At 40.1% G+C, this 26,658-nt stretch overlaps 1 protein-coding gene across 1 annotated transcript in view; it reads right to left on the bottom strand.

Moving 5' to 3' along the window:
* Window positions 1-6,347: 6,347 nt before the first annotated feature.
* SH3KBP1 (SH3 domain containing kinase binding protein 1) overlaps window positions 6,348-26,658 on the bottom strand; it is a gene marked incomplete at its 3' end in the record, with an annotated part of 205,045 nt that continues 184,734 nt past the window's right edge. Inside the window, exons 13-18 of the mRNA XM_082011118.1 lie at window positions 25,507-25,592; window positions 14,528-14,637; window positions 13,058-13,183; window positions 10,349-10,620; window positions 8,518-8,581; window positions 6,348-6,389 (exon numbers count right to left, since the gene is read on the bottom strand). Of these exons, the coding sequence (XP_081867244.1) occupies window positions 6,348-6,389; window positions 8,518-8,581; window positions 10,349-10,620; window positions 13,058-13,183; window positions 14,528-14,637; window positions 25,507-25,592 (700 nt within the window). The remainder of the gene's footprint in view (window positions 6,390-8,517; window positions 8,582-10,348; window positions 10,621-13,057; window positions 13,184-14,527; window positions 14,638-25,506; window positions 25,593-26,658) is intronic.

Here is a 26,658-nt window from a genome sequence, read left to right as displayed (position 1 = left end):
ATGCAGGCGAAGGCTAAGAAAGCATGAGGCCTGAGTCAGAGGACCTGGAAGGTGAGTGAAAATGTGAGTGGGAGAATTTGGGCTTACCCCAGACTTGGACTCAGCTGGAGAGAGAGGTACTGCTCCAGCTAGTGCATTGGTGACAGGTACCTGCTGTGCTGGTGACATTTGGGAGCTCTGAATCAGCCTCGTTGACTTTAACATACCTCAATTAGCCCAATATTGAAGCTCGTAGCCATTGCAGCAGCGTGGCATCTTTCTTGTGTTAGAGCTGCCGAAGCACAGGTTACTGAGCTGTGTTTCTGAGGTGAACAGGTGCTTCAGGTCAGAGCATCAGAAATTTTCCATTCCCCTGAGATCTGTGACATGCACCAGCCGTGACTGCCTAATCAGAGCACAAACATCTTGAACCTCTGGTGAGAGGCTTGTCATCCATTAATGAACTAGCTTTCTCCAGCCAAATGCTGCTTTTGCTGGGGTCTCAATATTTCTGTCATGTTTCTCCCTGCCTTGTGCTTTTATTTGCTAGATGGCTGCAGCTGTGCTTCCAGTGAGGCTCAGTAAATTTGGCTCTTTGAATCCAGAGCAGCCAAATTATCTAGCAGGTGTAAATTTCCATGCAGGTGTACCTACTCTTCTACTTATCCTTTCTTAACTACTGTTCTGCTTTTTGGTGCGTTGTGCTAGGAGAAAGAGCATGGTGCACAGATTGTGTGAACTGCGCTTTCTCCAGCACTTATGCCCTTCACAAAGAAAACCATCCCCGGAAAGGATAAACCCAGGTGATGGGTCACCCTGTAGCAGGGATAGCTGCCCAGCTTAATTTTCACTACCTCTAAGAAGAGCTGAAAAAGTGCTCTCACAAAATCCCAAACTCTTTGCTGCTGTTATCCAAGGAGGCGAAGAGCAGCCTGATGGGTCCCTTTGTGGAAGCACGTTTGCCATTTTTGCTAGCTGGAATGAAGCAATGCAGGGGACAGATGTTGTACTGGGGAAAATGGTCTGCCACAGCAAATGAAAATGCCAGGTCTGGGTGCAGTGAAAGGAAGGGGGTTTACCAGTGGAAATTTTGAAAACAGATACTTCTTTAACGTTCTGATATTCAAAATTGCTTCTGAAGCCTGGTCATTCTTATTTAATTTGCTTTGTTGTTCTAATTCTCAAGTTTTCACCTCCAAGAGAAACAGTCTACTACAACTTTTACAGCCTATTACAACTTCTAAGATCGTACTGATAAAAGCCAATTACATTTTCCTGTGACTGTCACAGGCTACATTCTCCAGTTTCTTTTCCTACATAAAAAAAGGAAGATGAGAGAGTTTGAAATGTACTTATCTCTGGGGCTGAGAGAGAGGCCCTGCCTCCCTACCGTAGCCTTTGCAACGTGTCAGAACAATTCTTCTCATGGTTCTAGAGATTTGGCTAGAATTACAGATAATTAAGCTGCTAAAATACACTAAGGTAGCACTTCAGTTTGTAAGGTAATGTTTTCAACAAAATGAACTTCCATCTTAAATTTTTCATCCTACAGCAATAATGCATTTAAAAATATTAAATTTCTAATACTTTTAATTTTTTTCCAAAAATGCACAAGAGCATTAAGCTAATTTGTTAGTTTAGCTATTTGCACTCCAAACCCCCACGCTGTCTAATAGAGGAATGTGAGCACTGAAAGGAGAAATCCAGCTGTGTCGCTGCTTCAAGAAAAGCCCGACTGTGGCAGTGCAAAGAAAGCCTCTCGCGCATCTGTTCCCGAGGCTGCCAGTGGTTCACACTAGCTACCTGCCAAAGCTTGTGCCTGCATGGGATCAGAAATCATATTAATTAAAAGAGCTAACACCAAACAACCGTGTGTTGAGTGGGCCCGATAACCTTCACCACTTCAGCAGGAAGCAGAGGGGAGGGTGGCCCAGAGCTCTGGCCTGCCCAGCACCAGGCTGGTGGGCGCCGAGCCCCCTTGTCCCCTGGCAGCACGCGCAGCGCCACAGCTTCCTGTGGACGTTTAATGGGTGTCTCTTGCTTCCTCAGCTGCTCTGTCCCAGGCTGGGACATGCTGGCATCCCCTCACCTTCAGGGCTGATGACCTAAGGGAGTTGGTTATTTTCCCAAGGCGGGGAGTGGCGGGACTGTGGTGGGAGCAGGGAAGCAGCTGCAGGAAGCCGGGAGTGAACGGGCCGGGGTGTACGCAGCCGGCTGCTAATTCCTAGGCCAGCTCTAGAGTCAGCTGAGGCCCAAGGTGCCAAGCAAAAACTAATTACTGGCTGAAGGGTATTAATAACCATGGATACAAATACCCAGCGTTTAGTGGTGGGAGTTCAGCTCCACCTCTCTCTGGCTCTTTTTAACCTAAGGATTGCCCTGAATAGAAGTCAATGCTTGGAAGACCCTGTGCTCGCCAAAGCCTATGGGAACCACAGCTGCCCAGCAGCACTGCCACCGCAACATGGTTGAAAAGCATCCTCAGTGCAGGAGTAGCAGAGGGGTTGGTTGTTTCTGCTTTTAAGCAGTAGTCCAGCCTGCCTCTCAACCCACAGCCCGCCTGCCCCAAAGGCATCTTCCCTCTAACCAGCCTTCACGCTTTCTTCATCAATGCGCCCCTGTACCGCTTCCAGCCCCAGGGCCCCTTCTCCAGAGGCGAAGCAGACACCAGAGACCTCCCACCTCTTCCCGGCCTCGCGCCGCACCAGGGGCTGCTGACCGGCCGTTCGCTCCTGCGAGGCAGGAGCACCACACATCACCCCCACCCCAGCCGCACTCTCTCTTTGGCTTCTGGCGTTGGGTACTTGTGGGACGCAGGAGCTGCAGCGCCTCTGACCACAGCCTCCCCGGCCCGCTCCCAAGGCAGGCCCGCAGGAGCGTGAAAGCCCGAAACAGAGACTAAAAGCATGAGAGCTGTCAGCACAGTTATGACCGCAATGCAGCATAGCCAAGGGATTCACAGGAACATCAGATGTTTCCATGCCACGCCAGCCCTGCAGCAGCAGCCCTGTTTTTGTGCCTGTCCAGAGGCCACGCTGCGCAGAAGGAGCTGGGGACGTCGTGGCCCCCGGGCAGCCGCCCCTGCAGCAGGGCAGCCGGGTGCGGAGGGTGAGCAGGGGGAGAGTGGGGCCTGCTCACATGTGAGTCAGCTCCACAAGAAGATGAGCGAAACGATTCTCTCACTTCATCAGAACATGATTTTCCGAGGGTGTTTTACGGCGCGCTCTCACCCTGCTTTCACAGGTGCAAATTTCAGTCCTGGCTGTCACAGAGTACAACACTCCTCTGGACATGTCATACACAGAGTAGCATGTGCTCACAAAGTGGACGGGGCAGCTGGCCATCATATGCCCGGAAACAAAAATTTACTGCGTATAGTTGTGTTCTATCCTTTGACCTGTTAGCGTAACAACAGATTCGTCTAAGCCTTTGCTCATTTACAAATGGACTGTTAATAAGAAAAACACACAAGATGAAATTTAAGTAACGGAACTTAATTAACGCTTTAACTATTTACCATCTTATTTCCACATAGAAATTTTTCAAGTGCTAAGACCCCAGATTAAGAAATACTTGCTCCTTTTAGAGTTGAAAAAAGAACATAAAGAGAACATAAAACTGCTTTCTTAATGACCTAAAAACTTTCCAAATCAAGAATTTGAACATTATCACCCAAAGGCATGAGCCTGATGTTTCACACCTGACATCTACATGTAAACAGAAGTCTGCCACAAGACCAGTGTGTGCATGATAATGAAAAGTCATTTTACACAACTCTTCAAATGACAGTATTTAATCATTTTCACATCAAAATCACTTTGTAGCTCACCAGCATTTTCTGTTTTTCTTTAAATATAAACCCAAACATTTTTAAAAGCAGCAGTTTATATCCACAGGTCTAATGCAAAATTGATCCTCTTTAAAAAGGGAAAATCCATGTGTTATGTGAAATACTTTCTGTTATTATAATGGAATGCAGCAAGAAGAGCTTGTATTTTTACAAACTCTCTTCTCCCAGAATAATAAAATTTCAAAACAAAGCATTTTCACAAAATCTTATTTAACCTTCTTTTACAAAGTATGACTTGTTGGACTTCTAACTTGGACTTATAAAATGACAAGTTACCATCTCAACAGAAGAAAAAAAAAATAATGTAATCTGATACAAGGAAACTCCGTGCCAAATCCAGACTTTCATTTGCAAAATATGGACCATTTCTGAGATGTCTCTTACATTGCTGAGGTGCAACTCAGGAATCAATACTTTATTTACCACAGATACAATAGTTTATCTTGTTCTAGGGATGCAATTACGAAGCCAGAGCTGTTCATTTCTGGATACATGTTGCAAATGCACAACTACAAACCCAAACAGAATTCTTATTCCTTATCCCTCATTTCCTCCTGTTCTCCTAACTCTGCTACCAACTTCAACAAAAGACATGGAAGTAATCTATAAATCTTTATTGCTGGAAAGCTATGGTGAGACTATCATTCTTTGTACAAAAATATTTTAATGCAGTTATTTAAAAATGTTAAATAAGAGCATTTCAGTGATAAAATATTTTATTAGTGCTTCTGTTTGAGTGCATTGAGCAATGTATTGGGACTTAAAAAAAAATTCTCAAGTTTCATTATCCGATCTTTCAATCTCAGACACCACTGTTAACAACAGAAGCAGATGCTGTGGTAGAGGAAATCATCCCAACAGTGAGGTTCTGCACTGCCAGTTGAGACCCATAAAGCAAGATTTGGGGATGGTGGAGTGTGTATTTTCTATAGCTATGCATATCAAAAAGATTACGGGAACTCTGCCGACCCCGTGGAACGTGACCAGCCAACTGAACACCATGTCTCATCCTGCTTCTGGCAGGCAGGGGGGTTAGCTGTGATACAGGATATGCTGGCTGGAGCCAGCTCTAGCATTTGGTGAGATGACAAATAGATCCTTTGTATGTTTGTTGGGTTTTTTTTGTCACTCTGAAGCATCACCAGTATCACTCGCCCACTCACTCCATGCTATGCAAAAATATCCATTATTTAAACACTTGTATAAACTCAACCAAGATTGCTGACAAGGTATATGGGATGGATACTCCGCAGCTAGCAAAGAACACACGAAACCACAATCAGAAGAATGGGAGACCTTATTTTGAAAGGATGAAAGCAAACAGAGAAACTGGAAGAAATGAAGCTAGCATCAGTTTCAATAAAATGATGAAAAGAAACTCCTGCTGCAAAAAAAGGACTATAAAGTGTATCAGTCTATAAGTGTACAACTTAATGTAGCAAACAATACCACATAAACAGCAAATAAAACAATGTCACACAATAGACAACCTTGTGCATGAAATAATACAACTTTTTATTCATGTTTTATAGCTTACTTTTATTTATCTTTGCTTTAATAATGCATATTCTGTTCACTCTGTGCAAAATTGGGGACAGAGGTGGGCATTTAATCATCTAACGAAAATCAAGCGGAGATGAACATTCGAGTTGAGGGAGAGGCCTGTCAAAACCAGGAAAGCTAAAAAGCCACAGCTGCTCAAGACGAAGCTGCTCTCAGCTGCGCCCTTTTGTCCTGCCACCTTGCACAAACCTGGGTCTACTGACTGAGCAGCTGTACACGGAGACGGTGACCTCCACCGGACACCGGGACAGGAGTCGTCGTGGTAGCTACATTAGGGAGACCTGGCTTGTGACCGGCTCCAGTCAGTGTGTGGCAAAGAAAGGCACAAATCATTGCAAAGACCAGATTTCTGTTGGTTTGTTTCCTTCTCGTAAATACATTACTGTACACAACGTAAGTTTAAATTGTAGGGGATTTGGGGACATAAAATTGCATATTTAACAGAACTTAAAACCGTAACAAAAAGTAGGCTGTTCTATCTTGAAGCAAAAATAATCCCTCAAGCCCCAACATTAACATTCATTCCTGGCTATATGCAGTACAAACGTTTTAAAATCCGTGACAAAAGACAATTAAAAACCAAAAGTCAAAATCATAAAGCTTGTAAACAGATAATCTGAAATACACTTTATTTATGGAAAAATATCATCAAAATAGTACCACTATGGACTAAACTGCCTGAGTTTTCATTTCACCTAGGATCTTGAAGTAGAGAGCCTTTAGCACAAGAAGATCAATTTCAGTCACAACAAGTGCTGCACAGCACTGCTTCGGGTGGAAATTTTGTCCTCGCTGTTGGTATTTTTGTTGTGCTATCAAAAACTGCTGTGCTAATCCTTCAAATAAAGGGATGTTGAGGCAATTCTTACATCATTTGGCACAAAGTTATTTTGGCTGGGGCATAAATTTGAGTCTCAGTCATGAAGAATAATGGAACATTCCACCTATCAAGTATTCACTTTGATTGAAGAGCTTTCTTTATGTCGTTAACTTCCATCTGAAAACAAACAAAAAAATATTTGTGATGAAATGAGATGCTTTAACTAACTGAGGCACAGGTGGTGCCGCTTGAAAAGCACATGTTCCATCTTGGCCACAGGTGTTGAGTACGGGTTTCATACCACTCTTATTTCCACAGATTTTTCACATATTGAGGTGATCTTCTCAGCTGTATAAGGTGACCATTCACAGCCTTCTCCCCTCAGAGCTCGACAAGTATAGTCCTTGAATGTACCAGAAGACCTTTCAAACTCTCTAAAATACAACTTTTACAAACCACGCAACATGCTGCCAGGAAATTACTTGCAGAATGAGCACTGTGTCCGTGCAGCAGCTGCTGCAGCTACACCCAGCACAAGTAAACTGAACTGCTGACAAAGAGCACTGGTAGCTGAGGAGCAAAACCTGTCATCTCTTTCCTATAGGGATGGTTCTTGCTGTAGGGATGGCAGTTGCCTTCTACACCCATCAAGCCTGTGCCCAGGCACCTTTAGGGCTCTCATAGATGTACAGCCGTGTGGTAAAAGGATATGGCTGAAACCATCATCAGCCCTAGCTGTACACTTGGGCCCCTCTGACAGATGCTGGAAGCCCTGAGGCAGGGGTATTAGACTTATTCAAACACACCCGCAGTGGTCAACTGTGCCATGTCATCACGGCAGTCGGTCTTCTTTAATACATGGACTGAGCGCTGTGCTACTTTATGACTGTAAGAGCACTCTTAAACTAATGCAGCTTTTGTTTGTTGAACTCTTATCTTCATGTAAAGCTAATAATGCCACCTTGGCTAGCATCTGAACATTTACCAGTATAAGCAGCACTTGAACTGGAGTAAAAGCATTCAGCTGTAAGATCACAATTTTAAAACTGTCAATTCAGGTCTCTGTATAAAGATGTAAAGCCATCCTTGGAGGTAAAATCCAGACCTCTGAATGGTCTGGCCTGTTAGACTAAATCAACGACAGCTATTAAAAATGTTCATTGATTTTATCTGAATAAATTTCAATTTTAGCTGAACATGAATTGTGTGTTACTAGAAGACACACTCTTATGTGGTTGCACGCATGAAGTCCTTTAGGCAGCCCTGGAGCACAGACATTGATGGTCTCCAGTTCTGCCACCCTTTGCCATGTTCCCAATGAAACAGTCCAGTGAAATTACCATTCAATTTTCTATCCCTAGTACAAAGAATAAGTACAGTTGACCTATACCATAAAAATATAAAATACAATCAATACTAAACCACTTATCAAGTACATAGAATAGAATAGAATTAGAATAGAATAGAACAGAACAGAATAGAATGGAATAGAATGGAATAGATTATTTCAGCTGGAAGGGACCTACAAAGATATCCAGTCCAACTGCCTGACCGGTTCAGGGCTGACCAAGTTAAAGTCTGTCATTAAGGGCATTGTCCAAATCACTCCCCAAAACCCAGAAAAGCCGTTTCAATGTCATTCCATATCAAAGCAGCACAGTCAATGATTCTAACAAAGGTCCAGCTCCAGGACTCTCACACAAGTAGGGCAGCATGCTACCTGGCAAATGACAACATCTAAGAGCTAAGGTACTCTACAAACTATGGTAGCAGTAACAGGGCTCTTAATCAGAGCACCTTCTTTTATATTGTTTAGGATGCTTTTGTAAAGACAACCTGATCACAGTCTGTCAAGCAGACATAAAAATGTAGTTAGCATAGAATCTTGCAAAAATCTTGCTATATGAAATAATATTCCAAGCATATCAACACTAAGAAAAGCCTACTACAAAATATAAAGCTTTGGAAGGAGCAAAAAATTGAAAAAAAGCATGATTTCATTTGTGACAAAATCAAACCATTAAAACTGAGACTAAGAAATACCATAGTTTGAATCCTATATTGTGTTTTTTTTTTTTAATTTGTCTACTTGTGCTGATAAAGTTTTAGATAATTATCAAGCTTTTCAATAAGAAGCCAGTATTGCAATATATATGACACAGACTGGCAACAGGTGTGAAGGGAACAGGTATATCCCTTTCAGAAATGTTACTGGAATCTAAGTATCTTAGCAGAGTCTTATGTCCCATACGTGAGGCTAAATCAAACTGCGCTAATTCCATAACATTATAAATAATTTAAGTACCTGCAGTCGTAGACGGATCTTCTTTTCTTCATCCAACTCAGACAGCAATTGTTTAATCTCTTTTCTGTTAAAAGAATGCAAAAAAAAGCTTGGAATGGAAATGATTAAACTAGTAAAATACAAAAGATCACTTCTTGGAGATATATTTTCCCTGCTTCACTAGTCAGCTTTTTTTCTCTGAACAGCTAATTAAGTACATTTTTGTATACTATATGCTATATTACAGAGAAGTAAGACTCTCTATAAAAGGACAGTACCCTCCCCACTCTGAATGGCTAATGAATAATAATAATACTTCCTCCTAACAGCCTTGCATCCACAGGCTTTGCTCTGGACTAGTTGTATCAACACTGTGTCAGCACCCAGTTGCCTTTTTTCCCATACAGAATGTGGATGGCTTGGCTGTTGGTGGGTTACAGGAGCTGGTAACAGCAATCCTGCCCACGCTGTCACATACTTAAGCCCCTTAAAAGCTGGTTGTGCCAGCAATACAATGTAATCTTCAATTTCATTTGTAAGACTTAATGATCCCAAATGTGGATTTGCTGTCATCCTTCTTTGTTGCAGCCTTCCAGTACTTAAAGGGGGCTTATACGAAAGATGAGGAGAGACTTTTTAGCAGGGCCTGTTGTGACGGGATAAGAGGTAATGGTTGTAAACTAAAAGAGGGCAGATTTCACCTAGATTAAGGAAGAAATTTTTGACAATGAGGGTGGTGAAAGACTGGCACAGGTTGCCTGGAGAGGTGGTAGATGCCCCATCCCTGGAAACCTTCAAGGTCAGGTTAGACGGGGCTCTGAGCAACCTGATCTAGCAGAAGATGTCCCTGCTCTTGCAGTGGGGTTGGACTAGATGGCCTTTACAGGTCCCTTCCAGCCCAAACTATTCTATGATTCTTTGTTGGGAAGGGGAACATAGCTATAAGGAGCAGACAGCTTCTCATGTTCCCACTGAGTGATCTCGCCTTAAGACACAAACCAGTAGGCGGAAGCAGCCCTTGCAAGAAGGGCTGGGGAGACCAGAGGGGCAGGGATCAGCCTAAGAGGCAAAGCCGTGGGGCTCGCTGGCTAGAACCAGCTTGAACCATGCCCTCCTGCATCTTCTCCCAAACTCCCTACACACCTCTGTTCCACCACAGTCTCTGCACACTGCTTTCCCTTTTTCCTGCCTGGGGCTACACACAACTGACGACGTAAGTGAAAGTTTAGCTTCCAAAACATTAAATATTCTCAGGAATAGCAAAACCTACATGGCAGCCACAGTTTCTCCTAAGAAATGATCAGCTTAGAGAAAATAAAAATGCCCAACACTAAGATAGTAAGATTCAGGGCCATAAACACAAAGGTCTTCAAACATCCTAATCACAATTCAGTTACTTCTTTTGTAATACAAGCTTCCTGGGAAAATGTGCTAACAGTCAAACAACAAACTGATTTAATAATTTTAGGAACTTGTAGTGATTTGTACTACAACTAGAACAAATGCACGCCTTATTAAGATCAATGCACATGAGTTCCCAAACAGTTATTGGCAAATAAAACAACATGAGAACCTTATTCACTGCTTATAGCTTGTAACTTAACTTTTTCAACACCCTATAAACATCTGCTTATGTCATAACACAGAAAAAAAGAGCTGTTACAGATTGATAGTGCCAGTCTGTTTTCCTGAGGTTCTCACTCCTGAATGTGTTCTGGCAGATGAAAATCACTCACAAACACAAAGGCAAACCGTGCAGAGTAACATACATGAAGGCAAGCTCAAGAAGAAACTGCCACCACCATGCATGAATGGATGCGTTCCACCTACAGTTGTGATTTGCAGCACGTACTTTTGCTGGTCTTTCATGGTTTCAATGATGGTTCTTAGCTCCTTAATTTGTGTTCTCAACTCCTCCAGGGCAGTCTGACCTTGGCTCAAGTGCTCAGTCTTTGGCTTTCCTTCAGTACCGAACAGGGATGGGGAATTTGACCTGTGGCCTGTTGTTCCCATAGCAATTGAGTGAAATCCAGGTGACGGTGAAGGGGATAGTGGTGGTTGTACACTACTGCCACTAGCCAAACCTCCTGGTTTTGGAGGCAAGGAATTTTTATTATCAGACACCTGCAACAAAAAGAATAGCATTTAATTTCTGGAGAAAGCTTTATCAAAATCAGACCTCTAACAAATATTAAGTATTTTGCTTCTCTTCAGTAATGTTGAAAGCCCATAGTCAAACACGGGCAGTTTTGGCAAAAGCCTGATAAACATAACAAGTAGTCATTATCCTTGTACATGTACATCAGAGGGTGTCTAGTTGGGATGCAGAAGTTCAGACAGCTTCAGTAAGACTTTCCACAGTTGCTACAACCAGTCAGCAGTGTTTCCAAGACCTCAGACCTAGCAATGAAAGGAACCAGGGACACGTGCTCAGTGTTTCTCTCAGAAGTCTGTGAGAACATACCTATGGACATCCATGTCCATGATCCATGGACATCTCCCACGGACCACAAAACAGCATGGCCAAGAATACAAGTTGTATTTTTTTGCAGATTAAATTTACCATTGCCAACTAACCATTGAAGAAATCTTCAACACTCATCGTTTTTTAAAAATTAGTAATTGTGTTACATGTTTCCTTTAGCATTATGAAAACAGCAAAATATTCCTTAAGCTTGCTTGTTGGTATGATATAAAAAGAAAAACAAAACCAAAATCCCATGGCTTCAAAATGATAAAATAATAATAAGAAATAAATGTTCTGTACTGTCCTCTGTAAACGGAAGCTTCTGTGAATCCCTGTAACTACCAATGGCTCTTTATTCCTCCAGGAACTCAACAGAAAAACGCAGCTTTAACCTATTACCCTGGAACCAAGTGGCTAGCTCAGAAGGCTCCCATGCTTCTTGAATTGCAATCCAGTGCTCTACTTATTAGACAAGGTATAGAAAATCTGAAGTCCACATACCATATATGGCCTTTTACTTCATTGCATACACAGAACAGTGTACAAGTACAGTTCTCACAATGGCAAGTCAGGTGAGTCTTAATTATTTATCACACTGTTGTTTGGCAGTGCTAATGTGTGCATTATATGACAGCTATCAGGAGTATCTGAAAATCTGATTTGCCCAAGAGTAAGAAAAAGCACTAGGGAACACTCCAATTCTATCTTTGGAAAAGAGATACTGCAGTTGAATGGCAAATAGGGTAAGATATTGAAAAAAAAATGGTATGGAAATGGAAGGAGACATTGTGAGGACTTGGGGACTGGGGCAGTGGCATTAGCTGGACAAAGTAACTGAGAGAAGTTAGTGGCCAGAAGAGCAGGATCCACAGAGTTCTGCAAAAAACAGTCTTCCCCACTACATGAGTGTGATCGAGCACAGAACCTGTCTTGGGCAAGCACCCCATAAAAAAGGTGTTCTGCAGAAAAAGCAGTGTGACCATAGAAATAAAAACAGTGTTACAATCACAAGAAAGCTGAATCACACCAGTGGCTTGAATGCTTGACTGCATGACCTTAATAATATTCTTTAAAAAATTTAAATATATATGTGTGCATGTGTGAGTAATGTGTGCTCATAATAGGATCTCTCATGGATACTAATCTTTATACCAGTATATGCAAGTTTCCTTTGGACTGAAAAAGAGATGTCAGGCTGAGTTCAAACCTGGAGCAAGTGAGCAAGGCACAACATCCACACTGAACACCTTATTCCAGAGCTTAACTGGCTATCAACATTAAAGCCTGAGGCAGCTACTTTCTGATAGCAGTCATCTTGTTTTACAGGAAGAACATCTACATCCTTGGCATACCAGCATGTAATTCACAAATGTTGGCCCAAGAGCATTCCTTAATGCAAGTGCTCCCAGAAGAGGGAGCTATATAGCAAAACATTATCCTTCTAACTTCATCACAGAAGTGCATGACTTAATCTTTCAAATACTTCTGTTACACTATTAGAATGTAATATTTGCATTATTATTATTTTCCTTAGTACATATTATCCTTATGTACTAAAAAACAGCTTCAAGCTCTAAAGCCTGATCTACATACTCCTGCTGTAATATTCAATTATCCTATAGTTTTCTATCAATATACAGTAAGAATGGCACAATGCCTATCAAATGAATACAATTATACCAGTATAAAAAGTGATTATACTTGAAAATTTAAATTCACATACTATTGGAGTGGGTCAGAGAGTTGTATTTTCTCTGCTCACAGACTCTTCTAACATAAACTTAATTTACAGCTGCAAGTAGCGGCCTTTGTTTCTAAAATTTATTTCCCTAGCTTCTCTGATTCCGTGAAATATATTTACACTAGAAGGATTTTTTCACAGTGTGGCTATGGAGACATTTTAACTGTGCAATTCACTTTAGACTTGCATTTCAAACACAGAACAATCTTTAGTAACCCTTACAATTTTAAGCTTCTTTTCACCAGTTACCAGGTGACTGTTGAATTATATTTTAAAAATAAATATTTGAATACTGTTTTAAAAAATGAAGGTGCATGTGATAAGGTTAAGCAGAGATATTCCAATTAACTTACTTGTGATATTGTAACAGTTCTTGATTTCCTTGACGCTTCAACAGTTTTGTGGGTAATGGAAACATGTTCCTCCTTCTCTTCTTCAGGACTTGGAGAGTCAAAGAAATCGGGGCTTGAAAGGGATGACTATGTAGACAAACAAAAACAACCCCCAAGAGAGGAAAAAAAATGCAGGTATTTTCATTGTACAAGAATTTAACAAAGGAAGAAGAAAAGCATTTATGTGATGACTTTTTTAGTTATAATTTTCAAAGTAACAATACTTAAAATCAGGACTCTCCCTCACCCCCCCTTTTTTACATCTTGCTTCAAGGCTAAAATGCTTTCAAAGCATTTATGAAATGAGATATACTTAAGAGTTGAATTCAACATTAGCTTACATCTTTGCATTGCATTATATCCTAGGATGAAAGCACCTTCCTGTCCGTGAGAAGAACTGTACCTTACTTGCCTAGGACACCGCGCACCATGCTGGGGGGGATGCCAGCTCTGCCGCCTGGGCCGCTCTGCCATGGCTTTGCTCAGTGCAGGTCCCACTTTGCTGCTCTTCAGAGGATCCATGCTGCTGCCCGCACACACTACTGGCACAGCAGGGCTGCCTTGTGCACAGCCTCTTTGTGAAGGTGCAAACAGGGAAGGTTCTTTCCACCCCTTGCTCCTTTCCCCATGGATTTGACAGGGGAAGAAAGAACTTTGAACTCATCTTTTATGTTTCTGTATTTATGTACATAATGAATTTTGAAAGCTTTCTTTTTTGTTTTCTATTAGTTTCACAATAATCATTTTTGCTTCCCTCCACTTCGTCTTTCTTCAGCAACATGAACACAGGTAACCACCAGTAGTTACTCTCATTCTGGTGTTCCGGAATGCAGAAAAGCATGGAAATGAACAAATCCCAAACCCCAAAGAAAAAGGCACTGAAAAACTAAGCAGTGGTTTCCAAAGTATGGTTTATAAGACCAAGTTGTCTAAAGACACATATTAGAGAGTGAAATTTAAATCACCCTTATATCTACAATTGTGAGCTTAATGAGAATAAACACATGATGGCTCAAGGAGAGTTGTTGAAGGCTGAAACAGTTTGTTTGTCCTCAAAATCTGATAAATGTCCTAAAGACACCAAGGGAAATGCTTCTTTTGGGTAACACTTTCAAAATCCTTTAATACTTAGCACAAACTAGTTTATTCTGAAGATTTTTATAAAGGATTTTTCTGGCCTCAGTCATGGTTGGCAAGGAATACTTGGCAGCACCCAAATAAGGGGGTACAAATCTTGTAAGGAGGGAACATCAGTATTCAAAACACTGGCAGCTTTTTGACACTAATTTTCCTGAGCTGCATCCCTTTGCCTAACTGTACGTGTGAAAGAACGGCTGTGTAAGCGTACTAAAAACACCAGGGAACACAAATAGAAGGATGGAAAAAAAACTGGAAAAAAATATTTTTAAAAGAAAAGGAAAATTAACTTACAGATGTGAGAGACTGGGAGGGTGGTCGCCTGCCAGTAGCTTTTGGTCTGGATGTAGTTGGATGATTAAGCTTCTCAGCAATTGGTATTACAGAGTCAAAACCTTCCAAGTCTTAAAAATAAGATAAAATTAATTTGGTTTTCTGGAAATTGTCCTCAAAGGGAAAGAACCACATTTTTTTTCTAATTCCAAAGAAATCAAATCCCATTTTCCCCATTGTGTCACAGTGTTCTGCACACATTTAGGCACCATGATGGCACTAAAAAAACCTGGAAGTCAAAGGCAGCTGTAATCCAGTCACCCTTGCCAAGCACAATTACCTTTCCATCTCAAACACAAGAGAGCAGAGGGGGAATGTGGAGAGGAGCTTTTTGGCTTTGTTTTCCATGTAGTGAAAGCTAAATGACAAGACAGGTCCTATGGCATGGAATAAACAGTTTCAAAATTTCCATCTTGCTATTAAAGGGGTTAGTAAGTTTTTTTTCCTGAATATTTGGAGACATAAGACTGCACAGCTTCTCTCAAAAAATGTGCTGTCAGCTCTGCACCTGCAGCAATTGCTGCAGGGAGGACAGAATGAGAATGCTTGAGACGGAAATGATCTGCAGGTTCCTGGACACCTGCAGCTGGAGGCAGCACAGTTTCCAGTAGCTACAGGTGAGAGGAATATCTCCTGTAGTCCAGAGGTTATGGTAAGTAAAAACTCCAACAGGCTCCTGAAGCTGTACAGAGCCCAGGAAAAACAGATCTGCTCAAATGGAGTCTCGACTGTCTTCACGGTTAGTGAAATGCACTGGGGAAGTGCTAGCCATGTGCTAGCGTGTTTATGTGAAAGAACGATGTGAAGGCTGAAGGAATATCGCAGCTCGTGATTACATGCCAATCAAATGGCTTAACACCGTTCATCTATTTTTATGGATTATATCAGTTTCACTCACCTCCATTTTAAAACGCCCTATTGCATATGTTAAGCAGAAAAGAGTCAGAAAACATACAAGAGGTACTTTAGACAGGATAAATCAAAATTCTGTAAAATTACTTTCAGACGTGAATAAAATACTGGAGTGATATTCATTCTTCGGAGACTATTTTTCATTGCACACGTAGGAAGGAATAGCTTTTAAGTTAATAGTTATATATACTAGGCACTTAATTTTCAGAACTGTTACAGAACAATGAATTTCTGAAGATCGAGCTTCGTTGCCATATTGCAACCATTGTACAAAATTACACAATGGAAAAACAAATTAGTTAATGGGCCTGTGCAACAAACTATATGCACTGAAGGACACTTAAACTGATTCCAAGTACTCATAGTTTGGCAGCTAGGAAGTAAATGGGATCAGACATTCCTTATTCAGCAAAATTCTTCCATCTCTGGGAGATAAAACAAGAAGAAAAAAACCCCAGACCTCTTTCAATAGCCCTGAAATAGTCTAAGGTTATTCATCTCCAAATACTACTCTATTTTTGGTGCAACTCTTCCTATATATAACCAGTGACCCCACTGTCCTCTACCAGGTATTTCTCTCACTGCTTTTTTATTGACTGTTGCAACCCTTGTGCAAAGGTAGGTCACCCAGTCTGTCAATGGGAATTAGGCAATCTGAAGCCTCATTTGTACCCGACATACCAGGTGAGGCTACAGTGCTTTTAAAGGAAAAACGAGCTAACATTAGCAGAGTGCACAAAACCTATCTGGAGTCCTACAGAACTCCAGGGTTTCAGGAGAGGAGAAACGGAAGTAAAAATGTATTACCTGGGGGGAAAAAAAAGGCAAATGTAAGAGCTGGTTTCCAGTAATATCCAGTTTGAAGCTGACGCGCGAGATAGCTAAACGACTTGCTTAAGATCACTCAGCCGATCAGTGATGTAATACATTGTCTTAGTTTTCACCACTGTGTTATTTTGTTAAGTTGCACAGCAAGAGTATATTGCCATCAAAAACATACACTCGCCTATAGACATGTGACACTCACATACATGAGTACAAATGGAGGCTGAAGCAATCCTTCCATTTGTCCCAGCCACTCTTTCCCACCTAACTGTTTCTACTTTTTCTTTTCCTGAGCTAGTTTTAATCCAGCTCTTTTTCCAACAGCATGTGCCCAGCCACACAAATACCCGTGCTGAAGGCAGGATCAGTATCAGTACCAGAGGACTGATACAAGCTGCTAAAACTGAGAGGAAGAGCAGACTGCTGCTTTGGGGGGCAGCAAGCTGGCTGAAGTTATCCTGCTGCCTAGGAAGGCTCCAGTGCGTGACTTCCCTCTCTCTATGTTGCCGCTTCGATGGTAAGCGCTGCTGTCCCTTCCTCTGTTCTTACAAAAGATGTGTATCTACACTAATACAGAAAACAGTCAATGAATAAAACAGTCAAGGCATTAATTCAATGTGTTTCTTTGGCTTAAATAAACTAATAATTACCTAGAATTCTATGTTTGATCAGAATAATCAAATATTCATGTTTAAACTATGAAACGTATTGATAAATGGAGAGTGCATGAATTAGTGTCCTTGAGACCCATGAGCACTTGCAGATAAAATTGACTCCACGCATTTTATGACTACCATGAAATATGAACATTTCTGTGCAAAGCTTCTATTATCAAGAAATACTGGGAACCCTCCATTTTTTCAACTTCTGAATGCATTTCTGATAGCTAGAAAAATAAACTAAAGCAGCTTATACCTGCACTGAATTTTAAAAAAAGAGCAGAGCAGAGGTTGGAAAGGCTCCATAGGTAGAATCTGCTGCCAAACTAGTGAAATCACAGCCATTCAGATGATACTATAAATGAAATTCTATTTAAGTGTAAGGGACAACACTTGGTACGATGCTAAAATAGTAAATCCATCTCCAGTACTTCCATATGCCCTTTATGCCCCCCCAGTTTGTTCTCCTTATTTAGATGTGGTTCTCGCTCCCAAATCTGCTCTGCATCTAAAGCTATCACCACCTCCCATGGTTATCACCTATGAGGTATTCATTCAGGAAAACTCCCATCTAGTAAACTGGTAACTAGTAAAATGAGGAACAGAACCCCTCAAGAGACCTCTGCCTTACTGTCATCTATACTGTAGATTCAGTGATGAATTCTCTCACACTGGTTATTTGATTATTTTTTGCTGATGGAAAGCAAGGTTATACAGGTGTGTCCTGGTTTCAGCCAGGATAGAGTTAATTTTCTTCATAGAAGAAAATCTAAACCATAGCCTCACACTAGCTTCTATGAAGGAAATTAACTCTATTCTGGCTGAAACCAGGACAAGGTGTGACTGTTTTATACTCACTGAGGTCATTAAATGCAGAGATTTGATTTTAGTTTGTATTTCTGTAGCTATGAGAAATTGGGAGTTCAAATTTACATACTAAGCAAAATGTGTCTTTTTGTCTTCAGGCAAAAACCTTCCTGAGCTGGACCAAATGGAATGCCATGAAAAATAAAGCCCAGTCTACTGTATTCACAGCCATGTTAATTGCCAGAAAGGCAGCACCAGCATCCAACAGACCTGAACTCTGCACTGGTCCAGCTTTCTCTAGGTCTAGTAATAACAAACAGCAAGGAAGGTTCTGCTGAACACATAGAACACAGAGGGCACCCATCAATTAACAGTGCCACTCCCTAATTAAAAAATAGTTGATACTTTTTCTAGAAATAAACAGATGCATTCATCATTACTACTGTCTCACTGATCAAGCAGGTAATTCATGAAGTAATTCATGAGATTGAAGAAAGACATCAGAGTAATTCTAGTATACTAGTGTAGTGTACACAATAAAATGTCTGGCTTACTGAGCAAACATATTTAATGAATATGAAAAATATTAGCTGTGCAAGAATTACTCCCTGGTATCCTTCCAAGCCAGTTAAGAATAGGATCTTTTTCCCCATTGCTATGTTCATTTGGAACCATGGTTATTTAAAGCATGATGACGGTGTTTTTAAAAAAATGCCCAGATCCAGGAAAACAATTATTTAAGGAAAAAGTTCTCAGCTCATTAGACTTGTACCTTCCTGGAAAATAAGCTTAAAACCCTCCCTCCCCCCAGAAAAAAACAGAAAGAAAATGTTAAATGGTTATGCTTCCTTCCTTACACCTTTTTCCCTCTGCATTTACTATTTCGGCACAAAATGTGGCTAGCCCTTATCTTACATTTAGGTTTTTTAGTCTTTGGGCAAAGTCATTTATACATAATGAAGACAGATAGTTTTTTGAATTAGCAGAGAGATTTCACCTTGAGAAAACTGCAATGGAAAGTGACGGATAATATCAGAATCAACACATTCAGAATGCTAACGGCGAGGTTTCATAGAACAGAAATACAGCAGGGCTGGAAGAAATGAGGCAAAGGTGGCATTCAATTCATTTGAAGAAGATAATGTCACAAAAGCCACAGAGGTAGATTTCATTCCATAATCATCTTCAATACATTTAGAAGATTGACAATAGGCTTGTGAAATGGTATATAAGTATATAAGTCTTTAAATACAATAATCCTGAAAGCTATTAAATGAGACAGAGATACTGCAGATGAAATCTTCTGCACTAATGTCCATTCAGTATATAGCACTAATTAAAAAACAACTCAAACAGTAATCCGAGTATTACTGGGAATTTTCAGAAGACCACAATTATTTTAACTACTTCATGTGCCCAGATTCTGCTACTCCCTCCACACTGCACAGCATCCTACGCTTCAAGAAATAGAGCCACGCTCCCAGCCAAGGGCCGGGCAGCAGAATCTCACCCATAATGTATTGCAGACTCTTTTTTAAGATTTGGGTAATGCACTTTTAGCAGGAGGGCTCCCTGGCTGCAGGGTTACTGTGTTCAGGAGTGTAAGAGTGATGTGCCGGGGAGGCCTGCCCGCATGGTTCTTTGCTTTGAAGGGAAACAGCTTAGCTCGCCGGGCTTCCCAGGACCGTCACTGGAGAGTTACTTTTCCTAAAGTATACAATTATCTCTTCCCATTTCAATCCTGACTTCTATTGCTTTAATATCTGAATGTAGAAAGCTGCCATAATGAGCTTTGCTAACCACTTGCCAGTGCCCTCATAAGGATTTTATTTTTAACGATTCAGAAGATGCCAAGAAAGAACTGAAAGGTCAAGAAAACTGAGCTAGAAGAAATGGATATGCTGTTTTCAGGCATCTCAACTTGACACAGAGAACGATTTAAATTTCTGGTTTGCTGCCTTTTTCTGGACCTTCAGGGGCAAGAGACCTAATTAATTTAAGTAATGGACCATTAACATATCCCTGATTACAGTATTTACAATTCACAACTATGTTTATGGGTGATTTTGATTCACTGACATAAATATTACAACTTAACCCAGTTGGGTAGTTCTGCTCCTTTGCTTCACTCTATTAAAAAGAGCATGAACAGCAGCATAAAAAGAAATAACTGCTTTAGGCCGATTTCAGTCTTCATTATATGAGTCACATTTTGTCCTCCAACCCTTATATTTACCAGTATTTTCTTTTTTCCAACCTTTACTCTGTGTCTTCAGGCAAAATAATTATAATGTCTCACAGTCTGTGATTTAAAGACAAACCCACTCCATTCTACAACCTTTTACTGGAAAGATTCTCCGTCTTTTTCCCTAGTGTGGGCCAAATCTTATTAGATCACTTTTTCTTCCAGTCAGAGGCACAGCAAGCACCTCTCCTAACAAATATGAGCACGTAACAGCTCTAGAACAACTGCAAATACAACTCAAGGAAACACAATATACTGAAGATTTTTTTTGTTTGTTTGTTTGTTTATTAGATATTTTTAACTAGGGTATTTTTAACTACAGGCAATGTAGTACCAGGCTTGGTGGGGAGGGACAGAAAAAAAGTATAGGTAATAATGTGGGTTTGGCCAGTACTCCATGATCCACCAGCAAACACTCTGAAGATTAAAGTCTGAGGAAATGCTGATAAAAGGACTCACATTAACCAGTTTTCAGGGAATCTCTTAAGAACATTCATGCCAACGCTGTATGCTTCAGCAGGAACCAATGAAGGCATATGTGCCTTGCGTTAGCACTGATGAAGATTATTAACTGCTTTCATAAATACTATGCAAAATGTGAAAAGAGACAGGAAAAATACTGGAAAGCTGTGTCCACTTGGCTCTGTGTGGGAAGAGCCTGTGCAGCTCAGTCTTTTTGCAAAACACGGAAACTGCTTCTTGTGTGGATTAACTGAGCGTTTCCACAGTAGATGTACTATTTTTATTTCTTTCTGGCTTATTCTTTAAATCACTTAGCTTAAATCCATGTGATTTTAAGTGTTAGATGATTTCAAAGCAAGCCTGTTTTGGATAGACAAGTCTTGTTTCAGGATTGCAGGATTCCAAAGTGTGTATATATATGTATAGTTGAAAGATTTAGGATTAATCTGGACTTGCAGAAATAACTCAATACCATTAACTAATTGGAATAATTCAGTAATTTTCTGGAAGCATTAGTTTTTGATCCAGTAAGCTATTATACGGGCTAGATGTTTCTATCATTGCACTGGCCCTCAGATATAACAATCCTTTGTGAAACTAAAAAGAAACACGTAACCTAAAATAAGAAATCAAGTTATGCAATAAGGCATGAATTTAAGCTGTTGAAATCAATGTAATTCTACATAAGGACTACTCTTCTGTTGGTAGAACAGGGCTTACTTTCAGTGTAGCTTATGTTGCTTTGGAAGCATTTTAAACTAAGCTCAAAAAGCCACTGTCAATCCAGGACAATTGTTGTACATGAGACACGACAACAGATGTAACTACTGTGATTTAACCACAGCAATACTGGAGACAAAGTCTTGGGTGACATGACTGTGCACGTTCTACTGAGAGCCCATGAGCGCTCTTCAAACTCCTATGTTTTGTTTTGCTGTGGTTTTTTTTTCCTCTTTCAAACTAGAGAACCATCCTAGCATGTTGCTAAATATTTTTGTTTTGTAACATGTAAGGACATCACAATGAAATGTATGCATTAAACTTCGCGATGACACCATCTGTCTGTAAGGACAGGCATTGACAAACAGCACATGCAAACTGTACATGTCACTTAGGTCCCTAAAATTTCTTATGGTACAATAAACTAAACTGTAACGATTTCTCGTTTCAATGCTATGGTGCAAGATTTTCTGACACTGTACTCTCAATTTCAACTTTTAATTTAAAAACAAATCTGTAAAAGCCATATACACATTAGGTGTTCCACAAAATACTTCTTTTTGTATTTGTTTATTATTCATTGTCAGCTAAAGCAAAGACAGGACAGAAAAGAAATGGAAAAAAAAAAGCCTTACCCTCATGAAATGAAGAAGAGTTACCCATGGCAAAGAGATGTGAATAGGAAAAGCTGGATGAAAGGTGTGTGGAAAGGAAAGTAAAGGCATCACTGAAAACAGGGAAAAAGAAAACAAAAGAAGTGAGGAGGAATGGGGAAGGGTTCTTCTTAAATTATATATTCTGAAGGCTAGTTTTCCAATGGTTTTTTGTATGGATTGTGGAAAGAAGCAAAGGCATGAACAACAGTGGTAATAGCTGCCATTATACCTACAATCAGCAGTGATGTTGCTGAACAGGACTTGCTCTTGTCAGTACAGATTGCAAAATTGTAATCAGAGCTGTATTACTATCAGGAAATGTAAATGTCAAGTCACAACTTTGCAGAACATGCTAGTGAAATCAAGCCATGCGCTAACTTCTACATAAAAATAACTTCTTATATATGCAACTGACAGAATGTTATGCACAGTATTACACATCACTTCAGCCTTGCTCAAGCATTTGTGACTTTTCTGATTGGTAAAGCTCAAGAAGAATGTTTTTAAAGGTGTGGGGTTTTCTGGTTATGCAACACAGACCCACTGGTAGAATATTACTTGGAAAACGAATAGAAAAATGCTGTTTCCAAAACAAGCAATGTTTAACAGACTGATCTAGAATAAGGGACCTAGACAGAAGTTTTGAACCTGGATTCCCCAGCTCCCCCCCTGCATATTGCTTCTCAATTGTTGATGGAATTACTGATTTTATTGTTGCGGATCACTTGCTTGTTTTTTGGGAGATGGCATATGGAAGGACCCTGTACCTTCTCCTCCCTTGTCATAAAGATTTTGGTGTCATCATGATAAAGGAAAGGAACCAACTCAGAAATCCTTAGAAAGGTTTCACAGAATGGAAAACTATTCTCCATCCAGCTTTAGCAGGGTTTGCTGTGATAACCAAAATTGTCTCTCCCGTGCTTTTGTACATCTCTCTGCTTTGAAGAAAGAATAAGAGCTTTAGACTGACTATAGGACTGAGAAAGTAACAGCCATTATCCAGCTTAACATTGCTTGTGCAAAAAAGCTGGGAGAGTGCTGCAGTATTCATTTTCAGTCCACAATTCATCATCAGGACTTAGCATAAGCATGAAAGGGGGTGAGGCAACTTGCAACTGACTGCTGCTTTTTCCTCTGTCCTCCCTGAGAGCTCTAAACGCCTGGTGATGGTGTTGGGGCTAATGGGGGAACAAAGAGGAGCCCAGTAACCAGAACAGTCATACACCCGAGCTGCTGCAAAGGACATTTAACCTCCATTTTCTTCAAAGGCTATTGCTAAGCACCCCCTTCCCTGTCACATAGGTCCACTCTAATTCGTGGTGTGAATTTGGATTACTGAAAAGACATCAAACAATGAGATTTAATCAGATCCATTTTGACTGGAAGGATAAACCTTGGAGAAGCTGAGGCTGTCCTCCCCACAGAGTACCTGAGACTGGGGCACCACCGGTAACACATACCACAGTTAAACCTTATCTGGACTCACGTTGCCTGATCCATCAGTGTTTTTGAATACACTGGGACAACTCCACACGCCCATCCATCATTTTTACTAATAATTCATTTAACCATAAGATTTCTCCAACCCATTCTTCTCTTTGTAAATAAATAAAAAATCTAACACATTTATCATAAATCTTTCCAATTACACTGCCTCATAAACTGTCCTGAACTCCAAAGCTCTCCTCATAGTAGTAGACATTAATCCACTGTGAATTGTTTTGGCTTATTAAGTTTTAATTTATTGCTCTACCCTCTCTTATTTCTTCAACAATATTTTACACGAATCATAAAAGCCTCCTGAAAATTCATATCAGTTATGATCTTTGGGTCTACTTTCATTCCAAAATCATAATTTATTTCTCTTTTTCTTCTAACGAGTTGTCTAACAGGCTAGAATGACATGATTTGCCCTTGTAAATGCCATTCTGGTTTGACCCTATCAAGTTATACTTATCTAAGTATTCACACTATTTTATCCTTGGGCTCAATAGGTTCCCCTTGTTAGTGGTAACAGGAGGTCATCAGCTAAACCCTTTGCAACATGTTGTGTATGTGGTTTGGTTTATGGACTCTTGTTGGCTCCTATTCTCCATTTAAAAAAAACCAAAAAACACAAAAACCCTCAGGTGTTCTAGAAATGAACAAAAATTCTTATAAATCAAATTTCCTACCTAGTCTTTTATAGGTTGTTTAAAAAACCCAAAAAAATACAAAACACTGTAAGCTTTTATCCTGATAGTGATTCCAAGGAAACTAGCACAAGGATTTTAAAAGTTTACTTCCATCAGACCACTATATGCTATTTGCAGTCATAGCTTTCTCTTTCAAGAAAGCAAAAGCTTACATGCTTTGAAAAAAATTTGTAAATATGAGTAACAAACACTAAATGGTAGAACTTGACTGCATTTCCATACTATTCCTTTATATGAATCTCTACAGTAAAAACGTTCATGCAATTTATCTCAAGCTTCTAATTTTCCATGTTTATCCCAAATGAAAATCTGGAAAAAACATACCACTTGCTTCTCCAGAAGAATGTTACTATCATAAACCATAGCAACAGCAGAAGGTTAAAAAAAAGCAGACATAGGGGTGCTGAAAAGCTCATAATCTTATGTGAAAACAATTTAGTAGTTTATTGTTATATTGCAATTAAAATCCATCTATAACTTAAAGCTCTGCTTTCAAGTCCGAAGAAAAGGCAGGTTTGGCTGTTGAAAGTATATTATTTTACAGAAATGTTTTACTAATAAAGCAGCTGGGTAGAAACCACCACACCGCAAGAACATTTAATGCTGCCAGCGCAAGGTAGCAAAGCTTACACATTCAGGGAACCCTGGTTCTGCCTTTCACAAAAACGGGTCTCTCGCGGCGCAGCTGCGACTGCGGAGGAGAGCGACGGCAGCAGCTGTCGCCGGCGTATTTCTAAGTAGAGGTAGAAGATGGCTGTCGCTGCTTTTGCTTCCAGCCCCGGGACAAGAGTCAGAGCACTTTGCTTTCCAAGTGCCACTTACTGCAGCGCCCACCCCAGCAAACATCTCTCCTGCCAACTTGAGAAGGAAGGAGGGTGAGGGGAGGACAGAAAAATAACCTAGCGTTACTCCTTTCCAGGTGATTTCCCTATTAAACTGTTCGTGTTGGAGGAACACAAATTATTATATTCAAGAGAAATTTAGACTGCTTTTAACTGGTGTTTGCAGTAAGGTTTATTCAAATTGGCCTGAACTGGGTCTCTATTCCTTTGTATTGGAAAGTGTAAAGATTACTAACTGCACCAAAACTACAATCTTTTGCAGCGTTAAAAATACGGCAGCATTAATATTACATCTGTTAAACTAGCGTGTCTTATTATCGTTGGCCTTCTCACTTGTTTCAGACTTTTAAACAGAAATAACAAAAGCCCTCCTATTCAAAATAGCTCACCATTCCATATTTCCTTTTTAAAATTTTTTCTAAACAGAAAACCCCAACAAAACTTTTTAAAGTAAAGCAGAAATGATCCTTTAATCCTGCAGTTAAAACTTGATATAAATGCACTCACATTCATAGCCAAATCCTCAGTCTGCCTTTTGGATCATAACAAAGTCACTAAAAATCAGAAATTTACACCATACATTTCTTAGGGAAACCATAAAAAGCACTATAACTTACCGATGTCATTGCTTCTTTCCGAGGAGTCTTTCTCTAGAGTGCCGGATACTGTACTGCCCACTAATTCCACTTTTGGACTATCACTCCTGCATTTGGACCAAGAAGAGGAGATATTTTATTGGAGTTTTTATGTGGGTTACAGTAAATTGATAGCTAAATTGCAATTAACAATGAGACAACAAAATATTCTTCCTTTGTAGCACTGGGGTAATAGCAATGTGTCAGAGAGCAATCTCCAGTAAGTAGACATGCTGTATGGATTAACCTTATCTCATTTCTCCTTAACACCTGTCAAAAAAGCCTATTTTAGACACCGTAGTGTCCTGAATAATTCTTCAGATGTTCACAGCATCTCCACATGAAGGAAACCTAAGGGCAAAGGGACATTCTCAACACCTTATTTATCATTTTTTCTAATTAATTGGCTTGCATAAACTATAGCGATGGACTATCTAGAATACTGCAGAAAGGGAAAGAACTTCAAGCTAGTATCGTGCATTTCAGCGGCTCCTAGTATTTACTCATAAATGCAGCCCTTCCACTACATTTTTGCACGTTGCTTATAAGATTAGACTATGAATATTGTTTCCGCAGGTCCAAAGAACCAAGATCACCTAGTCTATCTGAAATGTCTTCAGAATAGGCAAATGTCAAGATTTGTGATACTTTATTATATAGAGGATTTATTTTAAAATCAAACAGGAGATCAAACATAAGCAACATGATTATTCTTTCTTTGTAGAATGTTCTATCCCACAACTACTTAAGTTTACTAAAATAATCTGACTATAGAAACAATTCATTAAAAAAGGGCCCATGGTAGGTGAGTAGCTCGGCATTGCACAGGTCACACAGACAAATCCTTGTGACATTTACTGTGGTAACAACTGTTCAATTAATGCAATAAATGGTACTTAACCATCACTATCAGGTCACCTAAAAAATATAATAGTTTTTCCACAATGACTATTCCCAGTGTAGCACTGTAACAATTATGATGTACGTAAGGTACCCAAATTACGGGTAAAAATATAGAACTGCCCCTGAAATAAGCCAGGTGGATGTGCATTTCTATGAACAGTGATAATTAGCCATTGACAGTAAAATACATAGTGAGCTCCTGAATGTTGTTGATTTTTTCATTTGTCTCCG

The sequence above is a fragment of the Phaethon aethereus genome (assembly GCF_964289735.1).
Source record: "Phaethon aethereus genome assembly, chromosome: 1".
NCBI classification, from domain to species: Eukaryota; Metazoa; Chordata; class Aves; order Phaethontiformes; family Phaethontidae; genus Phaethon; species Phaethon aethereus.
This window is presented reverse-complemented; position numbering and strand designations above follow the sequence as displayed.